General features: G+C 52.2%; 1 protein-coding gene across 1 annotated transcript; it reads left to right on the top strand.

The window, feature by feature from the left end:
- Positions 1 to 4,410: 4,410 nt before the first annotated feature.
- Positions 4,411 to 11,006, top strand: HOXC13 (homeobox C13). Its single transcript, XM_061205289.1, has 2 exons — positions 4,411 to 5,146; positions 10,750 to 11,006. Exons 1-2 carry the CDS (start codon positions 4,411 to 4,413, stop codon positions 11,004 to 11,006), a joined length of 993 nt encoding a protein of 330 aa, XP_061061272.1.
- Positions 11,007 to 11,361: the final 355 nt, after the last annotated feature.

Raw genomic sequence — 11,361 nt, 5'->3', positions numbered from 1 at the left:
AAACATCCCTTTCTTTCCTAGATAGCTCAAGCCCTATGTCCTCTATCCTCCACAAATCTCTTCCATCCTGCCTGCAGCCCGTATCCTGGACAGGAAAGGGCCCCCCAAACTCTATGCCCGCCCACCAAGGCCCCAAGTCTGGGCGAGAATCCAGACCCCATGGTGGTAAGGCTCTTTGTTCTCCTGCAGCCTCAACCCACCCCCTCCTTTTTTTAAACTGGAATTTCTCCCATAAAAAAAAAAAAAGCGGGGGGTGGGGGGGCAGGAGCTTCAGAGCTTCAAGCTCTTTTTTTTTTTTTTTCCTGGGCAATATGGAGGAAACAGAGGAAAGAGCGGGAGGAAGGGAAATCAACTGATGCTTGATTTCCAAAGAAGGCAATCTGGGCCCTGAATAAGGGGCACACCAACCTCATTTATCTCATCCCCTTTTCCCTAGCCTGGCATTCAAGCTTCACCCAGCCCTCGAGTGTGTACGGCAACCTTGCACGCTCCTGCTGCAAATGCTGCTAACTTACCCCTCTGACTTGGTCTCTAACACAGCGGGCCAGGAATTTCACCCCTCAACTTTAGAAAGACACAGACATCTGCCTCTTCATTTTCCTGGGGATATCTAAGTAGAGAGCAGGATGAGCATATAAATCAAGTGTGTATCCAGAGAAATAAACAGACCAGCAGAGATCTTTATTTGCATAGAGAGGATTTCGGCGAGGGCTGGGTATTTTCATGAATACACTTGGGCCGTATCCGCAAGGGCATGTGCTGGAACAGTGCATGGAGCCTGCCCACGATCACAAACCCACAGGCCAGGCGTGTGCACACGTACACCGTGCAAACACACACACACACTTCCAGTGAGAAGGCACATTGAATATCTCCTTTATATATTGGAGCCTTTGAAAACAAGAATTTCAGAGTTGAACTTAGCGGGGAACTCAGTCCACAGAGGAAGCTGAGGGCAGAGCGGCTCCCGTGGCCTCGCCATCACAAATGTCCCTTTGAAAAAAGAGCGGAGAGCGCAGCCCGGGGCTTCTCGACGGGGCTAGAGGGGCCGTTTTCCATTTTCCTTTGGTGTGATGAAATGCTCCGTCCTTTCCCGCACACACCAACATCACAGCTAGAGACCGAAGGGTCACATTCCTATTCATTCCTCCCGATTTCCTCTCAACCAGGTCCGCAGTCCAGCTCCATCGGCCCACCCGCGAAGCCCCAGGCGGGGCGAGGTGTGGCTCAGCGGCGGGGGGTGAGCGCCGAAGCCGAGGGTTTCAGCGCCTGGCTTTCTAGGGCGGGATCGCCTCATCGCTTCGGCGATGTAATTACTACGTTTCCAATAGTGCATATTCTCCTGGAGTGTTTAATTTGGTTTTATTTGTGTCTCAGCGAGATCCACATTTTTTTTTTCGTGGGAGGAGGGAGAAGCGACCCCAGGCTTAAAGTTAATTAACCAACAAGGCTCTACTTTGAGGCGCCCGCCCGCAGGCTCTCGCCTCGTCGCCTCCCTCCCTGCGCCGGGTGCGCCCCAGTCTTGGAGCCGGCAGTTTCAGGCGCGGAAGGTCTTGGGGAACCCAGCGGAAGAGTGGGAAATCGTTCAGAGCATGCGGACCCTTCTCTGGCGCTTTCAACGCCCTGAGTCCTGAACTTTCGCCTCCAGCCTTCCCACTCTCTCAGGTCTCTGGGGGGCCTACATCTTCTTCGGCTGGTCTCCTTGACGAAGGGAACTTTTCCTTCTCTTTCCACTCGTCGCTAAATTTTGGCCGCATAAAGCCCCTAATAAATGGAATTGTAAAATTGCTGGGTTAAATCTATATCTCATTGCAATAGGAATAGTTAATGCCCTTATATAAACCTGGAAAAGAACCTACTATTGATTTTATTTATTGCTGGGCCGCCTGCGCCCAGAGCCTTTCTGCTGTTCTGCCCCTTACTCCCAAAGGCTGGGGGACCCGTCTTTGGGTTCTGGCCCGTGAAGACGCATCTGGCGTTGAGCTAGACCATTCCCGGACCCGGGAGGGAGCCCCAGGAACGGGGTGGCCATTTCAGGCCCTTTGTTTCGCCCGGCTGCCCCACTCAGCCCGGTCCACATCGCCCGGGTTCTCCACGCGGAACCGGACCCCGCACTGCACAGGAGGGGAAGCCAGGGCCTCCGCACCACCCCTACACCTGCGGAGGGAAAAAACGGCAGACCTCTCCACCCACCTACCCCCACCAGGCAGGCCGCAGGCAGACGCGGGAGCCAAGGTCACACGACCCAGTCTAGACTAGTCAGGCCATGTTTGCTTTCCTCTTTTTACCTTGACCTTGGGACTCCGGAGGCAGGGAAGCCAGTTTCCTAGCCAAGAGCCGGCTCCCAGCAAGACCCACCTTCCCCTCCACTCCTCTCTCCTCCTTCCACCATCATTGCCCTCGACACACACTCAAGCTGGCCTGCTCATGTTCCAAGCTTCCTGATATATTTTTCCTCCTATTGCCAGCCCAGTCCAAAGCCTGCTTTCTGGAACTCTGAGGTGACCCTTCCGAATGAAGATCACCCTGATAAAGATTGCGTCTCTTATCCTAACTCACCCACGCCAGCGCGCTCTCCATCGTCCAACACCACCTTGCCCCTACCGGTAGAAGGGAGGCGGCCCGTGGGCCAGATCTCAGTACAGACCTGGCCATTTGCTCTCAAGTTGAAGGGATCCAGTGGGTTCGGCTTAGCCCGAGGCTATTTCCTGGCCACAGCCTGTGCGCGGTCTGGACAGGAGTACCCAGCATTTAAAATCTTTGGCAGAGGCAGGAAAGAGGGAGATGCTGTAGCCCCTCTCCCCTTTTCTCTCTCTCTCTTTATTACCTCTTCTCCTCAGGGAGGCCCTGTGCTGAAAGGGAACTTGGCTCAATCCCACGGAGATGCTCTCTGGAAAGGGGTGCCTCTATTGAGGCACCAAACTGAGCACAGGAAGCCCGACAAGTCTGGAGATTGGGAGGAGAGAAGAGGGGGGCTTTTTTAGAAAATTAGTAAGTTGGTGTTAATTTTTTCTTTGAAAAGATTGGGTAGTTTCAAAGCATCGAAACACTTCACATTAAAAGGGAGTGACCCCAAGAATGCTATGGGAGCTAAAGTTGGGGTTATCCAGCTGGGAACTGCATTGATCCCGGCTCTGCCTGGCCCCTCAGCCTATGGCCGGCTCAACCCAGGCGGCCGAGGGCGGAGGCGAATCCGCGGGCTGGGGTCGGGCCTCCTGGGGTCTCCCAGAGTAGCGCCTGGGAAATGTCCCTCCAAAGGGGCAGCGCTGCCGACTCTCCCTCATCCCACGTTTCCTTTTGTACACGGATCTGAGAGCGCGTGCTCTTCTTGTTCGCATCAAGAGCTTTTCAGCTTTCCTAGACCGAATCCCTGCTCCTCCTCCCCCTTTTCTTTGAAAAATCTCACTCCGAGTCTTTTAATTTCTATTGTATATTGAAATACCCATCTATTCTATTGCCCCCATTTCTCTTCTTTATTCTATCTCAATTTTTCATTGAGAGCATCCCGCCCTCCGTGTGATGATGTTTGTGTTTGGGGGCTACTACATCCTCCTAGCCTTCTCTGCTCCGCTGGAGGAAGACCTGCGGGCAACGAGCCTAGAGAGGGTCCCTCTTAGACAACTGGGGCTTTGGGGAAAGTGGCTGAAAGTCGGAAATGGAAACACAATCCCGGCATCAAAGTCTTGCTGCTCGGTGTCGGGTTCTTTCCAGCCGGAGCTCCCAGGGAGTCAGCCAAGGCCAGACCCAGGGCTCCCCACGCCCTGCCGGTGCGCTTCCGCCTGCTATCCAGTTTTTTTATTTATTAAGAAAAAAAAAAAAATACGGTGTCTCCCCGACTCTTAGCTCCAAGCCCCAATCCAGTCACAGCGATCTTTTTGGGTAGGAATCAGTCTCCCCCACACACCTCCTAAGCCTAGTGGGAGGCGCCCAGGAACAGTCCTGGTCTTGCCAGACCCCTTTGCGTCGGCCAAATTCAGCCTCCCCCTCCTCATTCTCCCTCCCCGAGGCCGGCCAGGGGGCGTTGCCCTGTCCCTTTAAATCTCCCAGCTCCCTCCTCTTTGCCCCTCCTGAGAGCCAATCAGCAGAGACCTCTTCCCTTTCGCCCCGCCCCACCTCTAGGGGTGGGAACCCCAGGAGACCCGGCCAGGGCATCACGTGCACGGGTGGCGTCACGTGGGCGCGGGAGGGTTGCAGAGGGGAAGCTGGCGGGAGCCGGTGATTTCTTAATGAAATGTCCCCGCATGCGTAGAGGGCATGTAGGGAGGGAGGTGGAAGCACCAGGAAGAGGAGGAGGGGAGGGGTAGAGAGAGAAGGGAGGAGGGATGGGGGAGGGGAAAAGGGAGCGAGGTGTCTCCCCAGCTCGCAGCCTCTGGCAAGTGGAGTTTTTAAAAAGCTCCAGCAGATCATGTCATGACGACTTCGCTGCTCCTGCATCCTCGCTGGCCGGAGAGCCTTATGTACGTCTATGAGGACAGCGCGGCGGAGAGCGGCAGCGGCGGCGGCGGCGGCGGGGGAGGCGGCGGCGCGGGTGGCGCGGGGGGTGGCTGCAGCGGAGCGAGCCCCGGCAAAGCCCCAAGCATGGACGGGCTGGGCAGCAGCTGCCCGGCCAGCCACTGCCGCGACCTGCTTCCGCACCCCGTGCTGGGCCGCCCGCCGGCTCCCTTGGGCGCCCCTCAGGGCGCCGTCTACACGGACATTCCGGCCCCGGAGGCGGCGCGCCAATGCGCCCCGCCGCCGGCGCCCCCCACCTCGTCCAGCGCCACCCTGGGCTACGGCTACCCTTTCGGTGGCAGCTACTACGGCTGCCGCCTGTCGCACAACGTGAACCTGCAGCAAAAGCCTTGCGCCTACCACCCGGGCGATAAGTACCCCGAGCCGTCGGGCGCCCTGCCGGGTGACGACCTGTCCTCCAGGGCCAAGGAGTTCGCCTTCTATCCCAGCTTCGCCAGCTCCTACCAGGCGATGCCCGGCTACCTGGACGTGTCTGTGGTGCCTGGGATCAGCGGGCACCCGGAGCCGCGTCACGACGCGCTCATCCCCGTCGAAGGCTACCAGCACTGGGCTCTCTCCAACGGCTGGGACAGTCAGGTGTACTGCTCCAAGGAGCAGTCGCAGTCCGCCCACCTCTGGAAGTCTCCCTTTCCAGGTAAGGAAGGGGCCCGAGCGCCGCCGCTGCCGCCGCCAGGGACCCGTCCCAGCCCCGCCTGCCCCGGGGCTCCGCGCCCCAGCCACCCCCGCCGTCTGGCCCCGGCGCGCCGGCTCTGCTGGGCTGCCGATGGAGCCGGCCGGGCGAGCTGCGCTGAGGAATGCGCCGGGGAAGAAATCTGCTCCGACACGTTCCCCGGAGCTGCCGGGCGGAGAGTGAAGCAATCACAGGCGCCCGAGCGCCCGGCCGCCGGCTCCGCTCCAGTCGGGAGCTTGTCTCCTCCTCCCCCAGCGGGCTCCAGTCTCACGCGCGGCTCTTGGCCTCCTAAGCCCGCTTCCGGCCAGGAATGGGGGGTGGGGTGGGCCTTGGGTGCCTTGGAATCCAAAACCACTAGGACAAAACGCTCAACCCACCGATTAACTGGGGAAAAAAATAAGAACCCCCCAAACATTTTGTTTGCCTGAACGTCCAAGATCATTCAGGCACTGCAGGCACTGGACAGTTTCTGTTGTTGTTGTTTTTAAATAGGGGTCTAATTTGCCGGGATCTACAGAAATGTAGGATGTTTTCTTTTTTATTTTCTTTTCTTGATTTATTTTAAGAATTTGGCCACGAATTTCCTGATTGTTAAAGGAACAAGAGAGCTAAAATCTCTGGAGAAGGTGTGGAGAAAAGGGAGTTCACATCCCTCTCCTGGATTATAAAATTCTTTGCCTCTCTGGTGTACTGAGCTCAAATCCTGTGGGTGTTTGCACTACCAACTCCCCCAAATGCGGGGGAGAAAGAGAGTTACCCATGCCTTAGACACAGGGGAGTGTCTCTTTCTCTTAGAGGGGAGTGAGGATGAGGGTGGGGCGGGGTGGGGGGGAGACCTGCTTTGGAAGGATCTGAGGTCCAGGCCCAGGCGGGGGACCCCTCTGTATTGTCTGGCTCCATATGCGGTGGGGGATTGGAATTTACTGGTGTTCTGTTCCCTTTCCAATTGAGGCTATCTCTGAACAGGAAGGGATCCTGCAAACCACCACCCCCAACTCCACAGGGGAAAAGACCAGTTCCAGGTTTCTCAAAACCACATCAGGAGCTTTGTATTCAGCTTTGTGCTGAGAAATCAGGATTCAGGGTCTAGTGAATCCAGAGCTTGAGTCTGCTCTTGCTATATATAAGCGGAGCTCAGTGGGAGAGGGCTGGCTGGCTCCATTCTGATGCCTACAGGGGTCCTGGGGGCCCAGAACAGCCATATATGTCTCCCCATACTGCCCAGAGCCCCCCCCTCCCAGCTCTACATGTGGACCCAGGGACATTTTCATTGGGAAGTATAGACCTGAAGACCTCCTAAGGGTGGGCCTGAAATTCCTCTGCATCCGGGATTGGGGCAAGAGCAGATGGTTAAAAAAAAATTACTGAATGATGTTAGAAAGTGTAGCAAATAACATTCTTGTAAATATTATAAGATGACTTAGTATAACACAACTGACCAAGGTGGGACCCACACTAGACACCCAATTTCTGGCTGCCAGAAGATTTAGTATGATAGAATTTTAGTACATGGTATCATGCGTTACCTACTCTGCATTGACTATATTTTTATATAATATGATTTCTGTTATTAACCACCTAATATGAAACACATGATAACACTTTTCTAGAAGATAGGCAGCTCACATGTAGGTGTACAATAATGTGTTGTGGAGATATGACCCTTTAATTTCCCATCTCACCCAGATGGGAAGCTGCTTAGGAGATGGGGGTTTAGCAGGAATTCCTGGAGCATCAGTAGCTGGTAGCCAACAGGCCATGCTAAGGAGCTGAAGGACAGAGGGGCAGATGCCCACCAAGCCCACTGTGGGCAGAGGCACAAGTCTAGAGCAGTGGGCAGTGGGTTTAGTGTGAAGAGGGGATGAGAGGGAGCTGCTCTGGCATTGCTGTGTATGCATGTGGAGCGAGGTGGGAGTGAGAGATTGGAGAGAAGCTCAGAAACATCTTTGAGCAAAATAAACATCTTAAAGATTCCCAGAAAAAAAAAAACTAAAAGTAAGCACTTTTTAATCACAGCCTCCTAGAGAAAAATATCTTTGACATAAAAAAAAATATAGCCCAACTGAGATTTAATACACTTGCAAATTATGGCATGGAAGTGGATATAAAAACCCAGTGTATCTCAACAGCTATGTGCTCACACACTCCCGGTGTGGAAATAGAATCGGGCTGGTGTATCTCAGTGAGTGCAGAGGTCCAGGCAAAAGGCAGATGAATAAGAAATTATCTTCAAACACCCTCCATCTTTCTACCCACACAGAGCTCTTTTAAAGTAGTGAGATTTCAAGATAACTCTGTCTATGCAATTGTGGTTTGTTCGGCAGCATCTAGGCATAAACACTACTGTCTCTTTTCAGTGCCTCTGGCTCTGAGAGACCTCATCTATGGCAGTCTGGGCTGGTGTGGGAGATGAAGGCAATTGTTCAGAAAGATCCAGATAATTAGGGCCAAGATGAGTTGTGGCTCCTTCCTTCACCCAATTATCTAGACCCTTGCTTCTTTGCTCTTTGTTTTTCTTCCTATAGTGCGTATAGACAGTTTTAAATTTTGACAGAGAGAGGCAGAAATTCCAAGAGAGAAGCAGAGAGGAGGGGGGCGGGGTGGGGGAGACAGGGAGAGACAGAGACAGATAGGATGGGGGGAGAGAGTAAGAGAGAGAAGGAAATAATGGGCTCTTTGGGCCATACTGGAAGTCTCTACTGACAAGTCTTTGGAATTTGGTTGAGAAGAGTGGCTAGGATTTCTAGCTGAACAAGGTCCTCTTCGGAGGACCAGAGCCCTGTTTTGGGAGTGGGTGGTCAAGAGCCAGTGGGCAGTAGGAACATGTACACAGGACCCCAAGAGAGAGCTATGGCTGAGCATTGATCTGATTTTTATCTGCTCCTCAAAAGTGTCTGTTAGGTTCCCAGGTATGAAGTGGGGTGTGTGTGTGTGTATGTATGTGTGTGCGCCCACACGCTCTGAAGGGAGATTAGGGAAAGGTTGATTGTAAAATTAATCACCAAGTCCTCTACTTACTTTAGGCAGCATAGACACAACTCGAGGCCTAAGCTTCCAGATGTTTCCACATCTGCAGATCCCACTTCCTTTCCAGACAAGACAGCAGACAATGAAAGGGGGCTTCTTTGAGAAGGCAAGACTGAAGATATTTCCCCAGTTGGCCAAAACAACCAGCCGTTAGGTCTGATCCACGAAAAACTTGGCCAAATCAACTCTTGGCATTCTGTAGAGAAAAATAACCAATTTGGACCAGTTATCTGCTTTTTTTAAACTGATTTTTTAGGGTTTGTTGATTAAGCCTCATTGGAAATTTATAGTTGGGGTTTAGGAGACCCAGAATTGGGTAGATAATTGTGAGCATTTCCAGAAAGTGAAGTTTAAAAAAATCAGGGACAATTATCTGGTTAATTCAGGAAACCAAACCCACTTTTATCCCATTTGCTCTCCAGGAAAAAGGAGGTATTTTAAAGTTAAATTGTACCAGGTGGTCTGTTTCCATTTTAGAACTTACTGTGTCATTATGTTGAGTCCAAAAATCTGGGTTTAAAATCTGGCTCTGCCACTTAAGTTCTTTTACCTACTCTGAGCCTCAGATTCCTTATCTCGTAAAATGGGTTTAATAAAATAAGACTGGAAAAAATGTTCTGAGGATTAAAAAAGAGCCTCACGGTATCATTACTGACCCTCTCTGTTTTACTCTTATTCCAGAATCATCAATTTCTCAAATCATAGTTACATCTGTAAGAGTAAGACACATTTGAGAACTGAGAGACTTTTAAAAATTATCTTGTGCAAAAAAAAATCCTTTTTAACATAAAGGATCTGCTCTGCTAAAGTGAAGTTGTTTTGTTTTGCAGATTTAAAAAAACAGAAAAACAAAAACTTGGCCTATTCCTACGTAGGCAGAGAAAAGTGACAAGTCCCACAATTTTCCTGAAAAATTGTCATCGTGAAGACAGCCAGACCAGGCCATTGGAACCCCCTCTCTCCCATATTCTTTCTGTGTACTTTATTCCCCCCCTGCATTTGATGGTGACCTCTTCTCTCCCCATCCTTGTCAGGGACAAGGGTCCCTGAGAGAGAGCAGACCCAATGAGAAAGGGTATAAGGAAGGTGTTTCATGAGGGCGGGATGGGGGGGGCAGTGAGAACAAGCATTTCAGGAAGAGCTTTGTGTCCTCATTCTAGACTGTGTCTACACTTCCAAAGGGCAGTAAGAATGAAGGGGAAATCTCAAATATTCAGTCCTACTCGTTAAATCTTGCATGAAGAAGTCTGCCAATTACGTTTTTAAAAATTGAAGGGTGGGTTACTCAGATCTATTTCCCTAGTTCCCCACTTCCCCTTGAAAGTGTTGCTATGATCTTTTTATTGACAGAGGTGAGGGTGGAGTGGAAGGGGGGATATAAGTGACACATATTGCCTGTGACATTCTCAGAGCATGAAGAAATTGAACTAGTAGTGGGATGACAAGGTATTTAGAATTTAGGATTAGGGTTCCTGCATGGGGTGGGGACAGTCTCCTTCAGCCTCAGAGGAATGACAAGGATAGCAGATTGGAGCAGAATTTGCAGTTTTGGTGAGTGGACATTTATGGGGGCAAGGGAGGGGCACTGATTTCTTTTTATAGAAGACTTACATGAACAGCTGGTTTCAACCCAAGAAGGGCTCTCTTGGTGTCTCCTCTGGTGGGCACACACCTGGGTGTGGACCCTCTACTTCTAGGGACCTGATTCCCTACATCTCAGTGCTAGGACTTCCCACCTTGGATGTTACTAAGTGGCTCACAACACTGGACTCCTAGAGATTGGCTCCCAGGCAGTCTGGCTTCACCTGGCCACTTTTCTTCTCTCTAGCTGTCGGTGCTGGCCTCAGATTCCTAGTGCAGAGCCAGTGACCAAAGGCAAGAGGCCCCACTTGGGGGTCTGTGCCCACTGAAACTGTCTCCCTGCCCGCCATGCCCTCCCTCAAACATACAAAAGAACACCTTCCTCTGATAATGGGGCAGAGTATAAACTGACCCATGCCCAAATGATCTAACTGCAGGAAAGAGGGATTTTCCTGAATACCTGCAATCCTGCAGGCTAGCAGACCAGGGTGCAATTTGGAGGGACCCCTTTAAGGGAACAAGGATTCTAATAAGGAGTGCTGTGTAGAGCCACACTGGAAGCTGAGGCAAAAGGAAAAATCAGTAATACTGGTCCCGTATTTATTTAAAATTTTCATATTTTGTTCATCATGGATTTTTGGGCATTCATTTATATATTTTAAAACATTGCATTAAAATATCATTTATTAAAAAATATATATATCATTTATCTCGGTTACTGAGTTTTGGGCGCCCCCTCCTTTAGAGTTTGCACCAGAGGCAATACCCCAGGGTCCTCACCTAAGTCGTGGCCTTGCTAATAACAGAGGTGCAAAAGATTTGGGGACAATCTGTCAGCTCCCTTTGAGTCCCTGCCGGAACCTGTGCCTCCGCAGCCGCGCAGACTTGAGGCCCCTCGCAGGGTCCTGGGTCCAACCATGCGACTCACTTCCTGCCGCCCGCCTTCTCTCTCCCCCCAGACGTGGTCCCCCTACAGCCTGAGGTCAACAGCTACCGGCGCGGGCGCAAGAAACGCGTGCCCTACACCAAGGTGCAGCTGAAGGAGCTAGAGAAGGAGTATGCGGCCAGCAAGTTCATCACCAAAGAGAAGCGCCGGCGCATCTCGGCTACCACGAACCTCTCGGAGCGCCAGGTCACCATCTGGTTCCAGAACCGGCGGGTCAAAGAGAAGAAGGTGGTCAGCAAATCAAAAGCGCCTCATCTTCACTCTACCTGACCGCCCACCCAGCCGCCCGCCCCGTCTATTTATGTCGCCGATTTGTACCATATCCGAACACACCGAAGGACGCTTTTCGGGTACAGACAAATATTTAATGTTAACCAGAAAGAGGAACCGCTCCGCTGGGAGGCAGAGGGTATCAGAGGGTGTGCTCTGCCGCCCTCTACTCCCCACCCCATCCTCAACCCTCACCCCTATGCAGATGGCACCTACCCCGCCTCAGCGGCTTTGGAGGTGGGTCCGGGCGGGCGTGGGAGGAAGGCAGCCTGCCTCCACTCCCTCTGACCGTCGCCCCTTGCCTTGCCAGAACGCCGAGTGGCAGCGAAGAGCCCAATCATTCCAGCCAAAGCAG

This window comes from Eubalaena glacialis, chromosome 11, assembly GCF_028564815.1.
Source record: "Eubalaena glacialis isolate mEubGla1 chromosome 11, mEubGla1.1.hap2.+ XY, whole genome shotgun sequence".
In the NCBI taxonomy this organism is placed as follows: domain Eukaryota; kingdom Metazoa; phylum Chordata; class Mammalia; order Artiodactyla; family Balaenidae; genus Eubalaena; species Eubalaena glacialis.
The sequence above is the reverse complement of the archived record's forward strand: the minus strand, read 5'-3'. Positions and strand labels throughout refer to the sequence as shown.

Coding starts and splice junctions, on each gene's coding strand:
- HOXC13 (XM_061205289.1), top strand. CDS start 4,411: ATGACGACTTCGCTGCTCCTGCATCCTCGCTGGCCGGAGAGCCTTATG. Junction 5,147..10,749: donor CTGGAAGTCTCCCTTTCCAG/GTAAGGAAGGGG, acceptor CTCTCCCCCCAG/ACGTGGTCCCCCTACAGCCT.